The following is a 23,487-nucleotide window of genomic DNA, read 5'->3' as shown; positions in this document are numbered from 1 at the left end:
CGGAGAATTCTAGAACTAGAGACATGGATTCAAGATAAGAGGCAAAAGGTGCAGAGAGGGGACATGAGGAAGAACGTTTTTACGCAGAGGGTAGTGGGAGTCTGGAATTCGCTGCCCAAGCTGGTGGTGGAGGCAAAGACCCTAAACTCGTTTAAAAAGTACCTCGACCTGCACCTTAAGTCCTGTAAACTACAGGGCTGTGGGCTGGGTTCAGGAAAGTGGGGATTAGATAGGGCACCTAGATGTCCTCAGGTTGGCATGGACAAGATGGGCCGAATGGCCTCCTTCTGTGCTGTACATTGTCTATGAGATGACAGTGGACAGGCAATGGCAGGCATTGAACTCCAAAAGTTGTTTGTTCCTATTTGGCACAAGAGTAGAAAGGGAAGTGGCCAAACCATGACTTACAAGGGAAATTAGAGAGAGTATTAGATTCAAAGAAGAGGCATTCAAATTAGCAAGAAAAAGCAATAGAGCTGAGGATTGGGAACAGTTTAAAATTCAGCACAGGCAGACCAAGAGATTGATTAAGAAGGGGAAATACAATTTGAACGTAATCTAGCGGGGAACATAAAAACCGACTATAACATAGGTATGGAAAGAGAAAACGATTAATAAAAACTAATTTAGTTTTACAGTCAGAAACGGGGGAATTCATAACAGGGAACAAAGAAATGGCTGAAGAACTAAATAGTACTTTGCTTCTGTCTTACAAAGGAAGACATGAATAATGTACCGGAGGTTCTGAGAAACCTAAGTTTCAGTGAGGAGCTGAAGGAGATTAGTATTAGTAAAGAAATGGTTTGGGGGAAATTAATGGGATTGAAGGTGGACAAATCTCCAGGGCCTGATAATCTTCATCCCAGAGTACTTAAGGAAGTGGCCCCAGAATTAGCACAAAGAACAAAGAAAAGTACAGCACAGGAACAGGCCCTTCGGCCCTCCAAGCCTGTGCCGACCATGCTGCCCGTCTAAACTAAAATCTTCTACACTTCCGGGGTCCGTATCCCTCTATTCCCATCCTATTCATGTATTTGTCAAGATGCCGCTTAAATGTCACTATCGTCCCTGCTTCCACCACCTCCTCCGGCAGCGAGTTCCAGGCACCCACTACCCTCTGTGTAAAAAAACTTGCCTCGTACATCTCCTCTAAACCCCCTAATATTGACCCCTCTATCCTGGGGTAAAGCCTCTGACTATCCACTCTGTCTATACCCCTCATAATTTTGTAGACTTCTATCAGGTCGCCCCTCAACCTCCATCATTCCAGTGAGAACAAACCGAGTTTATTCAACCTCCGCTCAGAGCTAATGCCCTCCGTACCAGGCAACATCCTGGTAAATCTCTTCTGCACCCTCTCTAAAGCCTCCACATCCTTCTGGTAGTGTGGCAACCAGAATTGAACACTATACTCCAAGCATGGCCTAATTAATGTTCTATACAGCTGCAACATAAGAACATAAGAACATAAGAACTAGGAGCAGGAGTAGGCCATCTGGCCCCTCGAGCCTGCTCCGCCATTCAATTAGATCATGGCTGATCTTTTGTGGACTCAGCTCCACTTTCCGGCCCAAACACCATAACCCTTAATCCCTTTATTCTTCAAAAAACTATCTATCTTTACCTTAAAAACATGTAATGAAGGAGCCTCAACTGCTTCACTGGGCAAGGAATTCCATAGATTCACAACCCTTTGGGTGAAGAAGTTCCTCCTAAACTCAGTCCTAAATCTACTTCCCCTTATTTTGAGGCTATGCCCCCTAGTTCTGCTGTCACCCGCCAGTGGAAACAACCTGCCCACATCTATCCTATCTATTCCCTTCATAATTTTAAATGTTTCTATAAGATCCCCCCTCATCCTTCTAAATTCCAACGAGTACAGTCCCAGTCTACTCAACCTCTCCTCATAATCCAATCCCTTCAGCTCTGGGATTAACCTAGTGAATCTCCTCTGCACACCCTCCAGCGCCAGTTCGTCCTTTCTCAAGTAAGGAGACCAAAACTGAACACAATACTCCAGGTGTGGCCGCACAAACACCTTATACAATTGCAACATAACCTCCCTAGTCTTAAACTCCATCCCTCTAGCAATGAAGGACAAAATTCCATTTGCCTTCTTAATCACCTGTTGCACTTGTAAACCAACCTTCTGTGACTCATGCACTAGCACACCCAAGTCTCTCTGAACAGCGGCATGCTTTAATATTTTATCGTTTAAATAATAATCCCGTTTGCTGTTATTCCTACCAAAATGGATAACCTCACATTTGTCAACATTGTATTCCATCTGCCAGACCCGAGCACATTCACTTAACCTATCCAAATCCCTCTGCAGACTTCCAGTATCCTCTGCACTTTTCGCTTTACCACTCATCTTAGTGTCATCTGCAAACTTGGACACATTGCCCTTGGTCCCCAACTCCAAATCATCTATGTAAATTGTGAACAATTGTGGGCCCAACACGGATCCCTGAGGGACACCACTAGCTACTGATTGCCAACTAGAGAAACACCCATTTATCCCAACTCTTTGCTTTCTATTAATTAACCAATCCTCTATCCATTCTACTTTACCCTTAATGCCATGCATTTTATCTTATGCAGCAAACTTTTGTGTGGCACCTTGCCAAAGGCTTTCTGGAAATCCAGATATACCACATCCATCGGCTCCCCGTTATCTACTGCACTGGGAATGTCCTCAAAAAATTCCACTAAATTAGTTAGGCAAGACCTGCCTTTTACGAACCCATGCTGCGTCTGCCCAATGGGACAATTTCTATCCAGATGCCTCGCTATTTCTTCCTTGATGATAGATTCCAGCATCTTCCCTATTACCGAAGTTAAGCTCACTGGCCTATAATTTCCTGCTTTCTGCCTACCTCCTTTTTTAAACAGTGGCGTCACGTTTGCTAATTTCCAATCCACCGGGACCACCCCAGAGTCTAGTGAATTTCGGTAAATTATCACTAGTGCATCTGCAATTTCCCTAGCCATCTCTTTTAGCACTCTGGGATCCATTCCATCAGGGCCAGGAGACTTGTCTACCTTTAGCCCCATTAGCTTGCCCATCACTCCCTCCTTAGTGATAACAATCCTCTCAAGGTCCTCACCTGTCATAGCCTCATTTCTATCAGTCGCTGGCATGTTATTTGTGTCTTCCACTGTGAAGACCGACCCAAAAAACCTGTTCAGTTCCTCAGCCATTTCCTCATTTCCCATTATTAAAACTCCCTTCTCATCCTCTAAAGGACCAATATTTACCTTAGCCACTCTTTTTTGTCTTATATATTTGTAAAATCTTTTACTGTCTGTTTTTATATTCTGAGCAAGTTTACTCTCATACTCTATCTTACTCTTCTTTATAGCTTTTTTAGTAGCTTTCTGTTGCCCCCTAAAGATTTCCCAGTCCTCTAATCTCCCAGCAATCTTTGCCACTTTATATGCTTTTTCCTTCAATTTGATACTCTCCCTTATTTCCTTAGATATCCACGGTCGATTTTCCCTCTTTCTTCCGTCCTTCCTTTTTGTTGGTATAAACCTTTGCTGAGCACTGTGAAAAATCGCTTGGAAGGTTCTCCACTGTTCCTCAACTGTTCCACCATAAAGTCTTAGCTCCCAGTCAACCTTAGCTAGTTCTTCTCTCATCCCCTTGTAATCTCCTTTGTTTAAACACAAACCACCTAGTATTTGATTTTACTTTCTCACCCTCCATCTGTATTTTAAATTCCACCATATTGTGATCGCTCCTTCCGAGAGGATCCCTAACTATGAGATCATGAATCAATCCTGTCTCATTACACAGGACAAGATCTAGGCCCGCTTGTTCCCTCGTAGGTTCCATTACATACTGTTCTAGGAAACTATCGCGGATACATTCTATAAACTCCTCCTCACGGTTGCCTTGACCGACCTGGTTAAACCAATCGACATGTAGATTAAAATCCCCCATGATAACTGCTGTACCATTTCTACATGCATCAGTTATTTCTTTGTTTATTGCCTGCCCCACCATCTCGTTACTATTTGGTGGCCGATAGACTACTCCTATCAGTGACTTTTTCGCCTTACTATTCCTGATTTCCACCCAAATGGATTCAACCTTATCCTCCATAGCACCGATGTCATCCCTTACTATTGCCCGGATGTCATCCTTAAATAACAGAGCAACACCACCTCCCTTACCATCCACTCTGTCCTTCCGAATAGTTTGATACCCTCGGATATTTAACTCCCAGTCGTGACCATCCTTTAACCATGTTTCAGTAATGAACACTAAATCATAGTCATTCACGATGATTTGTGCCACCAACTCATTTACTTTATTCCGAATACTACGAGCATTCAGGTAAAGTACACTTATGTTGGTTTTTTTACCTCTGTTTTGAATCTTAACATCTCCAGTTTTATTCCTTTTGTTATTACTGGGCCTATTCACTGTGCTCCCCTCAGTCACTGTACCTTGTACTGTCGCCCTTATGGATTTCTGACTATGTCTTCTCTGCCTTGCACTTTTCCCCTGACTTCCTTTTGTTTCTGTCCCTGTTTTACTACCTTCCAACTTCCTGCATTGGTTCCCATCCCCCTGCCACATTAGTTTAAACCCTCCCCAACAGCTCTAGAAAACACCCCCCCTAGGACATCGGTTCCAGTCCTGCCCAAGTGCAGACCGTCCGGTTTGTACTGGTCCCACCTCCCCCAGAACCGGTCCCAATGCCCCTGGAATTTGAATCCCTCCCTCTTGCACCATCTCTCGAGCCACGCATTCATCCTATCTATCCTGACATTCCTACTCTGACTAGCTCGTGGCACTGGTAGCAATCCTGAGATTACTACCTTTGAGGTCCTACTTTTTAGTTTAATTCCTAACTCCCTGAATTCCGCTTGTAGGACCTCATCCCGTTTTTTACCTATATCGTTGGTGCCTATGTGCACCACGACAGCTGGCTGTTCACCCTCCCCCCCCAGAATGTCCTGCAGCCGCTCCGAGACATCCTTGACCCTTGCACCAGGGAGGCAACATACCATCCTGGAGTCTCGATTGCGTCCACAGAACCGCCTGTCTATTCCCCTTACGATCGAGTCCCCTATCACTATAGCCCTGCCATTTTTCTTCCTGCCCTGCTGTGCAGCAGAGCCAGCCACGGTGCCATGAACCTGGCTGCTGCTGCCTTCCCCTGGCGAGCCATCTCCCTCAACAGTATCCAAAGCGGTATATCTGTTTTGCAGGGAGATGACCGCAGGGGACACCTGCACTGCCTTCCTACTCTTGCTCTTTCTTTTGGTCACCCATTTTCTATCTCCCTCAGTAACCTTCACCTGCGGTGTGACCAACTCGCTAAACGTGCTATCCACGACCTCCTCAGCATCGCGGATGCTCCAAAGTGAGTCCATCCGCAGCTCCAGAGCCGTCAAGCGGTCTAACAAGAGCTGCAACTGAACACACTTCTTGCACGTGAAGGAGCCAGGGACAGTGGACGTGTCCCTGAGCTCCCACATCGCACACGAGGAGCATGACATGGGTCTGGGATCTCCTGCCATGTCTTAAACCCTTGGTAAACTTAAACAACTACAATTTCAAAATAAAAATAAATAAATTAGACAATGAAAAGAAAAAGAGAGACTACTTACCAGTCACTTACCAGGGTTAAAGAACACCTCCTCACACTCAGGACCGAATTACCTCACTGCACCAAATTACCAAGTTTCAATCTCCCACTCTGGATGAGTCTCACTCTGGATGAGTCTCACTCTGGATGAGTCTCACTCTGGATGAGTCTCACTCTGGATGAGCCTCCTGTAAAAGTGCTCGCTTACTGTGTGCGCTGTCTGTCTGTCTTTTATACAGACCTCAGCTAACCGATGACTCAAAAAATACCTTAACTTCAAAGAGAAGAATACAATGTGCCCCGAAACAGGCCTCAGGTGATTGACAGATAACTGTCTCTCAGCAATTAGGGTGGGGGCAGCTTCAACCAATCAGACACTAAGCTCCACACTGCACTTTTAACTGAAAAACAGCAGAATTAGATTTTCCACTTACCTTTGCTGATTTACCTCACTGCACCAAATTACCAAGTTTCAATCTCCATGACATGACTTGCCAATTCTTATACTCAATGCCCCGGCCAATGAAGGCAAGCATGCCGTATGCCTTCTTGACTACCTTCTCCACCTGTATTGCCCCTTTCAGTGACCTGTGGACCTGTACACCTAGATCTCTCTGACTGTCAATACACTTGAGGGTTCTACCATTCACTGTATATTCCCTACCTGCATTCGATGTTCCAAAATGCATTACCTCACATTTGTCCAGATTAAACTCCATCTGCCATCTCTCCGCACAAGTCTCCAAACAATCTAAATCCTGCTGTATCCTCTGACAGTCCTGATCGCTATCCACAATTCCACCAACTTTCTTGTCGTCCACAAACTTACTAATCAGACCAGTTACATTTTCCTTCAAACCATTTAAATATACTACGAACAGCAAAGGTCCCAGCACTGATCCCTGCAGAACACCACTAGTCACAGCCCTCCAATTAGAAAGCGCCCTTCCATTGCTACTCTCTGCCTTCTATGACCTAGCCAGTTCTGTATCCATCTTGCCAGCTCACCTCTGATCCCGTGTGACTTCACCTTTTGTACCAGTCTGCCATGAGGGATCCAGAGACAGGCGTAACCCCAGGTTAAGGAGGTGCGAATTGTCTCAACAGTCCTGGCTTGAAACAATTCACCTCTCTTTAACCTGGGGTTACCCCTATCTCTGGCTCTGTAATGATTGATTACCCGCAATTGTTCGCATTCCAAGCATTGTCTGGCATCTCTGACTTTGTCTATATATATGTTTCTGGAACATACCTCTTCATTCACCTGAGGAAGGAGCAGTGCTCCGAAAGCTAGTGATTTGAAACAAACCTGATGGGAGTTTAACCTGGTGCTGTCAAACTTGTAACTGTACTTTTCTTTGTTCTAATTCCTACAGTGCAGAAGTCAGACATTTGGCCCATTGAGTCTGCACTGACCTTCTGAAAGAGAAGCCCACCTAGACGCACTCAAAGAACAAGGAACAATACAGCACAGGAACAGGCCCTTCGGCCCTCCAAGCCTGAACCAGTAATGATACCAACCTTTGCCAAAACGGTCAGCGCTTCCTTGTGCCGAATCCCTCTATACCCATCCTATCCATGTGTTTGTCAAGATGCCTTTTGAACATCGTTAATGTATCTGCTTCCACAACCTCCCTTGGCAACGTGTTCCAGGCACTCACCACACTCTGCGTAAAAACCCTGCCTCGCACATCTCCTCTAAACGATCTACCCCGCCCCAACCCTGGAACCGCATAACCGCGCCTAACCTTCACATCCCTGGACCTTGGGGCAATTGATGATGCCCAATCCACCGAACCAGCACATCTTTGGAGTGTGGGAGGAAACCAGAGCATCTCGTTGTCATGCAGACACAGGGAGACAGCGCAGACTCCACACAGTCACCCAAGGCCAGAATTGAACCCTGGTCCCTGGCACTGTGAGACAGCAGTGTTAACCCGGGTCCCTGGCGCTGTGAGACAGCAGTGTTAACCCGGGTCCCTGGCACTGTGAGACAGCAGTGTTAACCCGGGTCCCTGGCACTGTGAGACAGCAGTGTTATCCTGGGACCCTGGCAGTGTGAGACAGCAGTGTTAACCTATGTCCTTGGCACTGTGAGACAGCAGTGTTAATCCGGGTCCCTGGTACTGTGAGACAGCAGTGTTAACCCCGGGTCCCTGGCACTGTGAGACAGCAGTGTTATCCTGGGTCCCTGGCAGTGTGAGACAGCAGTGTTAACCCGGGTCCCTGGCCCTGTGAGGCAGCAGTGTTAACCCGGGTCCCTGGTACAGTGAGACAGCAGTGTTAACCCGGGTCCCTGGCACTGTGAGACAGCAGTGTTAACCTGGGTCCCTGGCAGTGTGAGACGGCAGTGTTAACCCGGGTCCCTGGTATTGTGAGACAACAGTGCTAACCCGGGCACCTGGCACTGTGAGACAGCAGTGTTAACCCGGGTCCCTGGCACTGTGAGACAGCAGTGTTAACCGGGTCCCTGGCACTGTGAGACAGCAGTGTTAACCCATGTCCCTGGCGCTGTGAGACAGTGGTGTTAACACCGGGTCCCTGGCACTGTGAGAAGCAGTGTTAACCCGGGTACCTGGCACTGTGAGACAGCAGTGTTAACCCGGGTCCCTGGCACTGTGAGACAGCAGTGTTAACCCAGATCCCTGGTGCTGTGAGGCAGCAGTGCTAACCCGGGTCCATGGCACTATGAGACAGCAGTGTTAACCCGGGTCCCTGGCACTGTGAGACAGCAGTGTTAACAGGGTCCCTGGCACTGTGAGACAGAAATGTTAACCCGGGTCCCTGGCACTGTGAGACAGCAGTGTTAACCCGGGTCCCTGGTACTGTGAGACAGCAGTGTTAACCCAGGTGCCTGGCACTGTGAGACAGCAGTGTTAACCCATGTCCCTGGTACTGTGAGACAGCAGTGTTAACCCAGGTGCCTGGCACTGTGAGACAGCAGTGTTAACCCGGGTCCCTGGCACTACGGGACAGCAGTGTTAACCCGGGTCCCTGGCACTGTGAGACAGCAGTGTTAACCCAGATCCCTGGTGCTGTGAGGCAGCAGTGCTAACCCGGGTCCATGGCACTATGAGACAGCAGTGTTAACCCGGGTCCCTGGCACTGTGAGACAGCAGTGTTAACAGGGTCCCTGGCACTGTGAGACAGAAATGTTAACCCGGGTCCCTGGCACTGTGAGACAGCAGTGTTAACCCATGTCCCTGGTACTGTGAGACAGCAGTGTTAACCCAGGTGCCTGGCACTGTGAGACAGCAGTGTTAACCCGGGTCCCTGGCACTGCAGGACAGCAGTGTTAACCCGGGTCCCTGGCACTGTGAGACAGCAGTGTTAACCCGGGTCCCTGGCACTGCAGGACAGCAGTGTTAACCCGGGTCCCTGGCACTGCAGGACAGCAGTGTTAACCCGGGTCCCTGGCTCTGTGAGACAGCAGTGTTAACAGGGTCCCTGGCACTGTGAGACAGCAGTGCTAACCAAGCAGTGTTAACCCGGGTCCCCGCTGACTATACCTGCGGGAAGTGCACCCAACTCCAACTCCTCAGAGACCGTGTTAAGGAGCTGGAGCTGGATGAACTTCGGATCATCCGGGAGGCAGAGGGGGTTATCGAGAAGAGTTACAGGGAGGTAGCCACACCAAAGGTACTGGACAAGAGTAGCTGGGTTACAGTCAGGGGAAACAAAACTAACAGGCAGACAGTGCAGGGATCCCTCATGGCCATTCCCCTTCAAAACAAGTATACCGTTTTGGATGCTGTTGGGGGGGATGACCTACCGGGGGAAGGCCCTAGCGGCCAGGTCTCTGGCACTGAGTCTGGCTCTGGGGCTCAGAAGGGAAGGGGGGAGCATAGAAAAGCAATAGTAATAGGAGATTCAATGGTTAGGGGGATAGATAGGAGATTCTGTGGTCGCGAGCGAGACTCCCGAAAGGTATGTTGCCTCCCGGGTGCCAGGGCCAGGGATGTCTCGGATCGTGTCTTCAGGATCCTGAAGGGGGAGGGTGATCAGCCAGAAGTCGGGGCGCACATTGATACCAACGACGTAGGTAGGGAAAAGGGTGTGGAGGTAATAAACAAGTTTAGGGAGTTAGGCTGGAAGTTAAAGGCCAGGACAGACAGAATTGTCATCTCTGGTTTGTTGCTGGTGCCACTTGATAGCGAGGCTAGGAATAGGGAGAAAGTGCAGTTGAACACGTGGCTGCAGGAATGGTGTAGGAGGGAGGGCTTCAGGTATTTGGATAATTGGAGCACATTCTGGGGAAGGTGGGACCTCTACAAGCAGGACGGGTTGCATCTGAACCAGAGGGGCACCAATATCCTGGGGGGGGAGGTTTTCTAGTACTCTTCGGGAGGGTTTAAACTAATTTGGCAGGGGAATGGGAACCGGATTTGTAGTCCAGCAACTAAGGAAGATGATATTCAGGACGCCAAAGCACGTAGTGATGCAGTGGGGAAGGTAATACTGACAAAGGAGAGTACTTGCAGGCAAGGAGATGGGTTGAAGTGTGTAAACTTTAATGCAAGAAGCATCAGGAATAAGGTGGGTGAACTTAAGACATGGATCAGTAATTGGGACTACGATGTGGTGGCCATCACGGAAACTTGGATAGAAGAGGGGCAGAAATGGTTGTTGGAGGTCCCTGGTTATAGATGTTTCAACAAGATTAGGGAGGATGGTAAAAGAGGTGGGGGGGGGGGGGTGGCATTGTTAATTAGAGATAGTATAACAGCTGCAGAAAGGCAGTTCGAGGGGGATCTGCCTACTGAGGTAATATGGGTTGAAGTCAGAAATAGGAAAGGAGCAGTCACCTTGTTGGAAGTTTTCTATAGGCCCCCCAATAGCAGCAGAGATGTGGAGGAACAGATTGGGAAACAGATTTTGGAAAGGTGCAGAAGTCACAGGGTAGTAGTCATGGGTGACTTCAACTTCCCAAACATTGAGTGGAAACTCTTTAGATCAAATAGTTTGGATGGGGTAGTGTTTGTGCAGTGTGTCCAGGAAGCTTTTCTAACACAGTATGTAGATTGTCCGACCAGAGGGGAGGCCATATTGGATTTAGTACTTGGTAATGAACCAGGGCAGGTGATAGATTTGTTAGTTGGGGAGCATTTTGGAGGTAGTGACCACAATTCTGTGACTTTCGCTTTAGTTATGGAGAGGGATAGGTGCGTGCAACAGGGCAAGGTTTATAATTGGGGGAAGGGTAAATACAATGCTGTCAGACAAGAATTGAAGTGCAGAAGTTGGGAACATAGGCTGTCGGGGAAGGACACAAGTGAAATGTGGAACTTGTTCAAGGAACAGGTATGTCCCTGTCAGGCAGGGAAGAGATGGTCGAGTGAGGGAACCATGGTTGACAAGAGAGGTTGAATGTCTTGTTAAGAGGAAGAAGGAGACTTGTGTAAGGCTGAAGAAACAAGGTTCAGACAGGGCGCTGGAGGGAACTGAAGAAAGGGATTAGGAGAGCTAAGAGAGGGCATGAAAAATCTTTGGCAGGTAGGATCAAGGAAAACCCCAAGGCCTTTTACACATATGTGAGAAATATGAGAATGACTAGAGCGAGGGTAGGTCCGATCAAGGACAGTAGCGGGAGATTGTGTATTGAGTCTGAAGAGATAGGAGAGGTCTTGAACAAGTATTTTTCTTCAGTATTTACAAACGAGAGGGGACATATTGTTGGAGAGGACAGTGTGAAACAGACTGATAAGCTCGAGGAGATACTTGTCAGGAAGGAAGATGTGTTGCGCGTTTTGAAAAACTTGAGGTTAGACAAGTCCCCCGGGTCTGACGGGATATAGCCAAGGATTCTATGGGAAGCAAGAAATGAAATTGCAGAGCCGTTGGCAATGATCTTTTCGTCCTCGCTGTCAACAGGGGTGGTACCAGAGGATTGGAGAGTGGCGAATGTCGTGCCCCTGTTCAAAAAAGGGAATAGGGATAACCCTGGGAATTACAGGCCAGTTCGTCTTACTTCGGTGGTGGGCAAAGTAATGGAAAGGGTACTGAGGGATAGGATTTCTGAGCATCTGGAAAGGCACTGCTTGATTTGGGATAGTCAGCACGGATTTGTGAGGGGTAGATCTTGCCTTACAAGTCTTATTGACTTCTTTGAGGAGGTGACCAAGCATGTGGATGAAGGTAAAGCAGTGGATGTAGTGTACATGGATTTTAGTAAGGCATTTGATAAGGTTCCCCATTGTAGGCTTGTGCAGAAAGTAAGGAGGCATGGGATAGTGGGAAATTTGGCCAGTTGGATAACAAACTGGCTAACTGATAGAAGACAGAGAGTGGTGGTGGATGGCAAATATTCAGCCTGGAGCCCAGTTATCAGTGGCGTACCGCAGGGATCAGTTCTGGGTCCTCTGCTGTTTGTGATTTTCATTAATGACTTGGATGAGGGAGTTGAAGGGTGGGTCAGTAAATTTGCAGATGATATGAAGATTGGTGGAGTTGTAGATAGTGAGGAGGGCTGTTGTCGGCTTCAAAGAGACATAGATAGGATGCAGAGCTGGGCTGAGAAGTGGCAGATGGAGTTTAACCCTGAAAAGTGTGAGGTTGTCCATTTTGGAAGGACAAATATGAATGCGGAATACAGGGTTAACGGTAGGGTTCTTGGCAATGTGGAGGAGCAGAGAGATCTTGGGGTCTATGTTCATAGATCTTTGAAAGTTGCCACTCAAGTGGATAGAGCTGTGAAGAAGGTGTGCTAGCGTTCATTAGCAGAGGGATTGAATTTAAGAGCCGTGAGGTGATGATGCAGCTGTACAAAACCTTGGTCAGGCCACATTTAGAGTACTGTGTGCAGTTCTGGTTGCCTCATTTTAGGAAGGATGTGGAAGCTTTGGAAAAGGTGCAAAGGAGATTTACCAGGATGTTGCCTGGAATGGAGAGTAGGTCATACGCGGAAAGGTTGAGGGTGCTAGGCCTTTTCTCATTAGAACGGAGAAGGATGAGGGGCGACTTGATAGAGGTTTATAAGATGATCAGGGGAATAGATAGAGTAGACAGTCAGAGACTTTTTTCCCTGGGTGGAACACACCAGTACAAGGGGACATAAATTTAAGATAAATGGTGGAAGATATAGAGGGGATGTCAGAGGTAGGTTCTTTACCCAGAGAGTAGTGGGGGCATGGAATGCACTGCCTGTGGAAGTAGTTGAGTCGGAAACGTTAGGGACCTTCAAGCGGCTATTGGATAGGTACATGGATTACGGTAGAATAATGGAGTGTAGATTAACTTCTTCTTAAGGCCAGCACAGTAGCATTGTGGATAGCACAATTGCTTCACAGCTCCAGGGTCCCAAGTTCGATTTCGACTTGGGTCACTGTTTGTGTGGAGTCTGCACATCCTCCCTGTGTGTGCGTGGGTTTCCTCCGGGTACTCCGGTTTCCTCCCACAGTCCAAAGATGTGCAGGTTGGGTGGATTGGCCATGAAAAATTGCCCTTAGTGTCCAAAATTCTATGATTAACCTAGGACAAAAGTTCGGCACAACATCGTGGGCCGAAGGGCCTGTTCTGTGCTGTATTTCTCTATCTAAAATACCCGCAGCAAGTTAGTTAAACACTAACTAGGATCTGCCCGAGAAGATGAATGGCCTGGTGACCTGCACTCTCCCTGGCTAAGCATACTGATTGCATTTCACACCTTCCCAATCTTACAGTAAAGCTGCACAGTACTCCCTCTTGCAGGCAAAAGTGGGGCAATATCTAGACTACCCTCCACTACACAGCTGGGATTAGCTCTACATCAAATTGCCACAACTGGAAAAGTCACATCCTGTTCAAGCTTGCATTTAGTTATCAAGAGTTAAATAGAGGAGATAAAATGATCAAACCTTGATGTACGGTAGCAATGTGAATGTAATCAGATATTGATCACAACAGTCAGACTAAAGGAGTCAATCAACAAATCCAGTACTCACAGAAGTCACATTTCCCTCAGCCAGCAAACCGATATTGAAATCTTCATCAGACCTTGCTCGCTTTGCGTTCAGCTCCTCTGCATCACTAAGGGAGAATTAAACACAATAATTAGATCTTTTGATTTATTTGATTTATTATTGTCACATATATTAGTATACAGTGAAAAATATTGTTTCTTGCATGCTGTACAGACAAAACATCCTGGACATAGGGAAGGAAGGAGGGGCTCCAGAATATAATGTTGGAGTCATAACTGAGATGTTGAGAAAAGATCAACTTAATACGAGGTAGGTCCATTAAAGAGTCTGATGGCAGCAAGGAAGAAGCTGTTCTTGAGTCGGTTGGTAAGTGACCTCAAACTTTTGTATCTTTTTCCTGATGAAAGAAGGTGGAAGAGAGTATGTCTAGGGCGCTGTAATTATGCTGGCTGCCTTTCCGAGGCAGCGGGAATTGTAGATAGAGTCAATGGATGGGAGGCTGGTTTGTGTGATGGACTGGGCTACATTCACAACCTTTTGTAGTTTCCTGCAGTCTTGGGCAGAGCAGGCTCCATACCAAGCTGTGATACAACCAGAAGGAATGTTTTCTATGGTGCATCTGTATAAGTTGGTGAGAGTCGTAGCCGACATGCCAAATTGCCTTAGTCTTCTGAGGAAGTAGAGTCGTTGGTGGGCTTTCTTAACTATAGTGTCGGCATAGGGGGACCAGGACAGGCTGTTGGTGATCTGGACACCTAAAAACTTGCAACTTGTGCCTCAAAGCTGGAGTGTTGATTCTGAAACAAAATACTGTAGATGTTGGAAATATGTACAACAAAACATAAATATGTGAAAGTTCAGCAGATCAAGAAGCACCTGTGGAGAGAAACAGAGGTTTAAATGATTTTTCATCTGGATTGGAGATGGTACAGAAACGGGAAAGGGTTAAAGTCGAACGGATGAATGAAAGGAAAGTTCTGTGACAGAGTGAAAGGAAGGATGATGGTACAAAGCAAAAGTGTTAGCAATTGAACAGGTAAAGAAACATGATAAAAGCAGCAAATGTTGGTCACACTCAACAGGCCTGGTAACATCTGTGGAGAGAGAAATAGAGTGTGGCAATCACCAGCAGATTGCCGCTCTGGATAGACTTCCCCTAGCTGAAATTCCAAAGCCTCTGTCTAGCCAACCTTCCTTGCTCAGGCTGGGTGAGATAACAGCAGCGCAGCATGCCCCCGGCTGTTTCGCCGCAGAGTAACTAGGGCACAGGGAAGAAAGGAATGCCCTTTTTACCGCACGAGCTGGGAGACGGGGAGGGAAAGGGTCATGGGGTGGGGGAAGACCAGGAGGAAGATGGGTGGGAGGAAGAGACAGGAAAGAGTGGGGGTGGGGATTTGTTGGGTGGTCATGTGCATGGGGTATCCTGTGCGATGCTGGATATTTATGTAGTTACTCTGGAGTTGGAAGTGATTTTTTCCTCCCAACTCTTTCAGAGTAATATCAAAGAACAAAGAAAATTACAGCACAGGAACAGGCCCTTCGGCCCTCCCAGCCTGCGCCGATCCACATCCTTTATCTAAACCTGTGGCCTATTTTCCAAGGTCTACTTCCCTCTGTTCCCGCACATTCATATACCTGTCTAGATGCTTCTTAAATGATGCTATTGTGCCCGCCTCTACCACCTCCGCTGGTAAAGCGTTCCAGGCACCCACCACCCTCTGCGTAAAAAACTTTCCACGCACATCTCCCTTAAACTTTCCCCCTCTCACCTTGAAATCGTGACCCCTTGTAACTGACACCCCCACTCTTGGGAACAGCTTGTTGCTATCCACCCTGTCCATACCTCTCATAATTTTGTAGACCTCAATCAGGTCCCTCCTCAACCTCCGTCTTTCCAACAAAAACAATCCTAATCTACTCAACCTTTCTTAATAGCTAGCACCCTCCATACCAGGCAACATCCTGGTGAACTTCCTCTGCACCCTCTCTAAAGCATCCACATCCTTCTGGTAATGTGGCGACCAGAACTGCATGCAGTATTCCAAATGTGGCCGAACCAAAGTCCTATACAACTGTAACATGACCTGCCAACTCTTGTACTCAATACCCCGTTCGATGAAGGCAAGCATGCTGTATGCCTTCTTGACCACTCTATCAACCTGCGTTGCCACCTTCAGGGTGCAATGGACCTGAACTCCCAGATCTCTCTGGACATCAATTTTCCCCAAGACCCATTGACCATATAGTCCGCTCTTGAATTTGATCTTCCAAAATGCATCACCTCGCATTTGCCTGGATTGAACTCCATCTGCCATTTCTCTGCCCAACTCTCCAATCTATCTATATTTTGTTGTATTCTCTGACAGTCCTCCTCGCTATCTGCAACTCCACCAATCTTAGTATCATCTGCAAACTTGCTAATCAGACCACCTATACCTTCCTCCAGGTCATTTATGTAGATCACAAACAACAGTGGTCCGAGCACGGATCCCTGTGGAACACCACTAGTCACCTTTCTCCATTTTGAGACACTCCCTTCCACCACTACTCTCTGTCTCCTGTTGCCCAGCCAGTTCTTTATCTATCTAGCTAGTACGCCCTGAACCCCATACGACTTCACTTTTCCATCAACCTGCCATGGGAAACCTTATCAAATGCCTTACTAAAGTCCATGTATATAACATCTACAGTCCTTCCCTCATCAATTAACTTTGTCACTTCCTCAAAGAATTCTATTAGGATTGTAAGACATGATCTTCCCTGCACAAAACCATGCTGCCTATCACTGATAAGTCTATTTTCTTCTGGATGTGAATAGATCCTATCCCTCAGTATCTTCTCCAACAGTTTGCCTACCACTGACATCAAGCTCACAGGTCTATAATTCCCTGGATTATCCCTGCTACCCTTCTTAAACAAAGGGACAACATTAGCAATTCTCCAGTCCTCCGGGACCTCACCCGTGCTCAAGGATGCTGCTAAGATATCTGTTAAGGCCCCAGCTATTTCGACCCTCGCTTCCCTCAGTAACCTGGGATAGATCCCATCCGGTCCTGGGGACGTGTCCACTTTAATGTCTTTTAGAATACCCAAAATTTCCCCCTTCCGTATGACAACTTGACCGAGAGTATTTAAACATCCATCCCGAGCCTCAACATCCGTCTTGACCCTCTCCTTTGTGAATACCGATGCAAAGTACTCATTCAGAATCTCACCCATTTCCTCTGAGTCCACGCATAAATTCCCTCTTTTGTCTTTAAGTGGGCCAATCCTTTCTCTAGTTACCCTCTTGCTCCTTACATACGAATAAAATGCTTTGGGATTTTCCTTAACCCTGTTAGCCAAAGATATTTCATGACCCCTTTTAGCCCTCTTTATTGCGCGTTTGAGATTCGTCCTACTTTCCCGATATTCCTCAGAAGCTTCATCAGTTTTGAGTTGCCTCGATCCAATGTATGCTTCCTTTTTCATCTTAGCTAGTCTCACAATTTCACCCGTCATCCATGGTTCCCTAATCTTTCCATTTCTATCTTTCATTTTCACAGTGACATGTCTGTCCTGCACTCTAATCAACCTTTCCTTAAAAGACTTCCACATTTCAAATGTGGATTTACCCTTAAACAGCTGCTCCCAATCCACATTCCCCAGCTCCTGGCGAATTTTGTTATACTCTGCCTTTCCCCAATTTAGTACTCTTCCTTTCGGACCCCTCTTGTCCTTGTCCATGAGTATTCTAAAACTTACGGAATTGTGATCGCTATTCCCAAAGTAATCACCGACTGAAACATCAACCACCTGGCCGAGATCATTCCCCAATACCAGGTCCAGTATGGCCCCTTCCCGAGTTGGACTATTTACATACTGCTCTAAAAAACTCTCCTGGATGCTCCTTACAAACTCTGCTCCATCTATGCCTCCAACACTACACGAATCCCATTCAATGTTGGGGAAGTTAAAATCCCCCATCACAACCACCCTATTGCTCCTACATTTTTCTATAATCTGTCTGCCTATTTGTATGCTCGCTTTTGGGAGGCCTGTAGTAAAGTCCCAACAATGTTACTGCACCCTTCCTATTTCTTAGCTCCACCCATTTTACCTCAGTGCTCGAATCCTCCATCGTGCCCTCCTTAATCACAGCTGTGATATCATCTCTGATGAGTAATGCAACTCCTCCACCCCTTCTAACTCCGTCTCTATCCCTCCTGAAGCATCTATACCCTGGGATATTCAGTTGCCAGTCCTGCCCTTCCCTCAACCATGTCTTAGTAATACCAATAGCATCATATTCCCAGGTACTAATCCAAGCCCTAAGTTCATCTGCCTTACCTGCTACACTTCTCCCATTAAAACAAATGCACCTCAGACCACCTTTGCGTTCATCACCTCTTCCCTGTCTACTCTTCCCCTTAGTCACATTGAGTTTATTATCTTGTACCTTACTGGCTTTAGTTGCTGCTTCTTTACTGACCTCTAACTTCCTAATCTGGTTCCCATCCCCCTGCCACATTAGTTTAAAACTTCCCCAACAGTGTTAGCAAAAGCACCGCCTCGGACATTGGTTCCAGTCCTGCCCAGGTGTAGACCATCCGGTTTGTAATGGTCCCACCGCCCCCAGAACCGGTTCCAATGTCCCAACAATCTGAACCCCTCCCTCCTGCACCATCTCTCAAGCCACATATTCATTCTGACTATTCTTGAATTTCTACTCTGACTGTCCCGTGGCACTGGTAGCAATCCTGAGATTACTACCTTTGAGGTCCTACTTTTTAACTTATCTCCTAACTCCCTAAATTCTGATTGTAGGACCTCATCCCTTTTTTTACCTATATCGTTGGTGCCTATATGCACCACGACAACTGGCTGTTCACCCTCCCCTTCAGTATGTCCTGCGGCCGATCGGAACATCCCTGACCCGAGCACCCGGGAGGCAACATACCATTCGGGAGTCTCGTTTTCGACCACAGAAACGCCTGTCTACTCCCCTTACAATTGAAACCCCTATGACTATAGCCCTGCCAGTTTTTCTCCCGCCCTTCTGTGCAGCAGAGCTAGCCACGGTGCCATGAGCCTGGCTACTACTGCCTTCCCCTGGTGAGTCATCTCCCCCAACAGTATCCAAAACGGTATACCTGTTTTGGAGGGAGATGACCGCAGGGGACACCTGTTGTCACTTGACCCCGTCACAAACCACCTTCAAATTAGGCTGACCGCACTGCACGTATGCAAAGCTCCCCGGAACAGCCAATCAGTAGCTCCACTCTGCTGCCCTCTGCTGGATGCTCGCTTGCACTCAAACTCCTCGGGTCTCTTTTGCAGGTACACCTTCAAATTAGGCTGACCGCACTGCACGTATGCAAATCTCCCCGGAACAGCCAATCAGTAGCTCTGCTCTGCTGCCCTCTGCTGGATATCGGGGTAAAGCTAGCAGAACCATCCAAAGGTAGAGATTTAAATCACTTCTGTCAGATGGCTCCCAAGTTCGCACTTCTGGACAATTGCAAGGGATTCCCAACGTATCATTGGGGTACCCCTAAATGCAATGTTTGGGAAGCAGGCCATTGCTGTTTCAAGTCTGTGACCTTCGCCATTCAAAGAGATATTAGTTGGATCTAGAAATGTAGATTCTAGAAATGTAGGATCTAGAAAAGGCTACTAGACTAGAAGGGCTTGAGGTTCATAAGGAGGAGGTGTTAGCGATTCTGGAAAGTGTGAAAATAGATAAGTCCCCTGGGCCAGATGGGATTTATCCTAGGATTCTCTGGGAAGCTAGGGAGGAGATTGCTGAGCCATTGGCTTTGATCTTTAAATCATCTTTGTCTACAGGAATAGTGCCAGAAGACTGGAGAATAGCAAATGTTGTCCCCTTGTTCAAGAAGGGGAGTAGAGATAACCCCGGTAACTATAGACCAGTGAGCCTTACTTCTGTTGTGGGAAAAGTCTTGGAAAGGTTTATAAGAGATAGGATGTATAATCATCTGGAAAGGAATAATTTGATTGCAGATAGTCAACATGGTTTTGTGAAGGGTAGGTCGTGCCTCGCAAACCTCATTGAGTTCTTCGAGAAGGTGACCAAACAGGTGGATGAGGGTAAAGCAGTTGATGTGGTGCATATGGATTTCAGTAAAGCGTTTGATAAGGTTCCCCACGGTAGGCTATTGCAGAAAATACAGAGGCATGGGATTCAGGGTGATTTAGCAGTTTGGATCAGAAATTGGCTAGCTGATAGAAGGCAAAGGGTGGTGGTTAATGGAAAAAGTGAAGTCGTATGGGGTTCAGGGTGTACTAGCTAGATGGATAAAGAACTGGCTGGGTAACAGGAGACAGAGAGTAGTGGTGAAAGGGAGTGTCTCAAAATGGAGAAGGGTGACTAGTGGTGTTCCACAGGGATCCGTGCTCGGACCACTGTTGTTTGTGATCTACAGAAATGACCTGGAGGAAGGTATAGGTGGTCTGATTAGCAAGTTTGCAGATGATACAAAGATTTGTGGAGTTGCAGATAGCGAGGAGGATTGTCAGAGAATACAGCAAATTATAGATAGATTGGACAGTTGGGCAGAGAAATGGCAGATGGAGTTCAATCCAGGCAAATGCGAGGGGATGCATTTTGGAAGATCAAATTCAAGAGCGGACTATATGGTCAATGGAAGGGTCTTGGGGAAAATTGATGTACAGAGAGATCTGGGAGTTCAGGTCCATTGTACCCTGAAGGTGGCAACGCAGGTTGATAGAGTGGTCAAGAAGGCATACAGCATGCTCGCCTTCATCGGACGGGGTATTGAGTACAAGAGTCGGCAGGTCATGTTACAGTTGTATAGGACTTTGGTTAGGCCACATTTGGAATACTGCGTGCAGTTCTGGTCGCCACATTACCAGAAGGATGTGGATGCTTTGGAGAGGGTGCAGAGGAGGTTCACCAGGATGTTGCCTGGTATGGAGGGTGCTAGCTATGAAGAAAGGTTGAGTAGATTAGGATTGTTTTCGTTGGAAAGACGGAGGTTGAGGGGGGACCTGATTGAGGTCTACAAAATTATGAGAGGTATGGACAGAGTGGATAGCAACAAGCTTTTTCCAAGAGTGGTGGTGTCAGTTACAAGGGGTCACGATTTCAAGGTGAGAGGGGGAAAGTTTAAGGGAGATGTGCGTGGAAAGTTTTTTACGCAGAGGGTGGTGGGTGCCTAGAATGCTTTACCAGCGGAGGTGGTAGAGGCGGGCACGATAGCATAATTTAAGAGGCATCTAGACAGGTATATGAACAGGCGGGAACAGAGGGAAGTAGACCTTGGAAAATAGGAGACAGGTTTAGATAAAGGATCTGGATCGGCACTGGCTGGGAGGGCCGAAGGGCCTGTTCCTGTGCTGTAATTTTCTTTGTTCTTTTGTTCTTGGTGTCCAGTTACTAGTGGTGTACCACAAGGATCTGTTTTGGGGCCGCTGCTGTTTGTCATTTTTATAAATGACCTGGAGGAGGGCGTTGAAGAATGGGTGAGTAAATTTGCAGATGACACTAAAGTCGGTGGAGTTGTGGACAGTGCAGAATGATGTTACAAATTACAGAGGGACATAGATAAGCTGCAGAGCTGGGCTGACAGGTGGCAAATGGAGATTAATGCAGAAAAGTGTGAGGTGATTCATTTTGGAAGGAATAACAGGAAGACTGAGTTCTGGGCTAATGGTAATATTCTTGGTAGTGTGGAAGAGCAGAGAGATCTTGGTGTCCATGTATATAGATCCCTGTAAGTTGCCACCCAGGTTGAGAGGGTTGTTAAGAAGGCGTACGGTGTGTTAGCTTTTATTGGTAGAGGAATTGAGTTTCGGAGCCATGAGGTCATGTTGCAGTTGTACAAAACTCTGGTGTGGCCGCATTGCGTGCAGTTCTGGTCACCACATTATAGGAAGGATGTGGAAGCATTGGAAAGGGTACAGAGGAGATTTACAAAGGAGATTTACAAGGATGTTGCCTGGTATGGAGGGAAGATCATATGAGGAAAGGCTGAAGGACTTGAGGCTGTTTTCATCAGAGAGAAGAAGAACATAAGAACATCAGAACTAGGAGCAGGAGTAGGCCACCTGGCCCCTCGAGCCTGCTCCGCCATTCAATGAGATCATGGCTGATCTTTTCTGTACTAAGCTCCACTTTCCGGCCCGAACACCATAACCCTTAATCCCTTTATTCTTCAAAAAACTATCTATCTTTACCTTAAAAACATTTAATGAAGGAGCCTCAACTGCTCCTGAAGGTTAAGAGGTGACTTAATTGAGGCATACAAGATGATCAGAGGATTAGATAGGGTGGACAGTGAGAGCCTTTTTCCTCGGATGGTGATGTCCAGCACGAGGGGACATAGCTTTAAATTGAGGGGAGATAGATATAGGACAGATGTCAGAGGCAGGGTCTTTATTCAGAGAGTAGTAAGGGCGTGGAATGCCCTGCCTGCAACAGTAGTGGACTCGCCAACACTAAACGCATTCAAATGGTCATTGGATAGGCATATGAACGATAAGGGAATAGTGTAGAGGGACTTTAGAGGGTTATCACAGGACGGCGCAACATCGAGGGCTGAAGGGCCTGTACTGCGCTATAATGTTCTATGTTCTATGTTCTAAATGGGGAAAAGCAGAATTGTCAGCAACAGCTACCAACCAAATATAATGGGGGCAGAGGTTATGATGACAACTGTATTATTCATTCCATTACTAAGGTTTAATGGCAATCATATTGTTAAACAGATGATGGGTATTTGTTGTATAAGTGAACCTCAGGTTTAAGACATGGCAGGAGATACCAGACCCCTGTCATGCTCCTCGTGTGCAATGTGGGTGTTCCGGGACACGTCCACTATCCCTGGCTCCTTCACGTGCAAGAAGTGTGTCCAGTTACAGATCCTGTTAGACCGCTTGACGGCTCTGGAGCTGCGGATGGACTCACTTTGGAGCATCCACGGTGCTGAGGAAGTCGTGGATAGCATGTTTAGCGCAGATAAAGAACCCTGAAGGAGATATAAAATGGGTGACCAAAAGACAGAGCAAGAGTAGGAAGGTAGTGCAGGGTCCGTTTTGGATACAGTTGAGGGGGATGGCTCGTCAGAGGAAGGCAGCAGTGGTCAGGTTCATGGCACCGTGGCTGGCTCTGCCTAACAGGAGGGCAGGAAAAAGAGTGGTAGAGCTATAGTGATAGGGGATTCGATTGTAAGGGGAGTAGACAGGCGTTTCTGCGGACGCAAATGAGACTCCAGGAAGGTATGTTGCCTCCCGGGTGCAAGTGTCCTGGATATCGACCCAGCATTCAACGGAGCAGCTGATGCAAGTTATCCAGGAGGGCTTCGCCAAGCAGAAACAAGACTGCTTGGACCCAATAAAAGAGTCAATTGCGCGGCTGGAGCTTAGACTGGATGCCCAAGATCAGGCATCACCATCGGTGAGCCCCCTGTGGCGAATCTCCGGCCCGCGATGGGCCGAAGTCCCGCCGCTGAGAGGCCTCTCCCGCCGACATGGTTTGAACCACCTCTGGTGGCGGCGGGATTGGCGGCCCGAGCGGGCCCCCGGGGTCCTGGGGGGGGTCACAGGGCGATCGGACCCCAGTGGGTGCCCCCACGGTGGCCAGGCCCGCGATCGGGGCCCACCGATCGGCGGGCGGGCCAGTGCCGTGGGGGCACTCTTTTGCTTTCGCCGCTGCCACGGCCTTCACCATGGCGGAGGCAGAAGAGAACCCCCCTACCGCGCATGCGCCGGTGGTGACGTCAGTGCCAGCTGATGCACCGGCGCATGCACGAACCGGCGAAGGCCTTTCGGCCAGCCCCGACGCCGGGGGGCGGGCGTCAAAGGCCGTTGCCGCCGGTTTGGGCGCAATTCGGCGTGGCGCCAACCACTCCGGCGCGGGCCTAACCCCCAAAGGTGCGGAGGATTCCGCACCTTTGGGGAGGCCCGACGCCGGAGTGGTTGGCGCCAGTCCGCCCCGCCGGATAGGGGAGAATCCCGGCCAA

General features: G+C 47.7%; 1 protein-coding gene across 1 annotated transcript in view; it reads right to left on the bottom strand.

Annotated features, from left to right (window-relative positions):
• The window catches only part of xrcc5 (X-ray repair complementing defective repair in Chinese hamster cells 5), a 333,072-nt gene that overhangs the window by 68,974 nt on the left and 240,611 nt on the right, over nt 1–23,487 (bottom strand). The window contains exon 15 of the mRNA XM_038790233.1: nt 13,526–13,610. Coding sequence (XP_038646161.1) covers nt 13,526–13,610 — 85 coding nt within the window. The remainder of the gene's footprint in view (nt 1–13,525; nt 13,611–23,487) is intronic.

The sequence above is a fragment of the Scyliorhinus canicula genome, chromosome 2 (assembly GCF_902713615.1).
Source record: "Scyliorhinus canicula chromosome 2, sScyCan1.1, whole genome shotgun sequence".
NCBI classification, from domain to species: domain Eukaryota; kingdom Metazoa; phylum Chordata; class Chondrichthyes; order Carcharhiniformes; family Scyliorhinidae; genus Scyliorhinus; species Scyliorhinus canicula.
The sequence above is the reverse complement of the archived record's forward strand: the minus strand, read 5'-3'. Positions and strand labels throughout refer to the sequence as shown.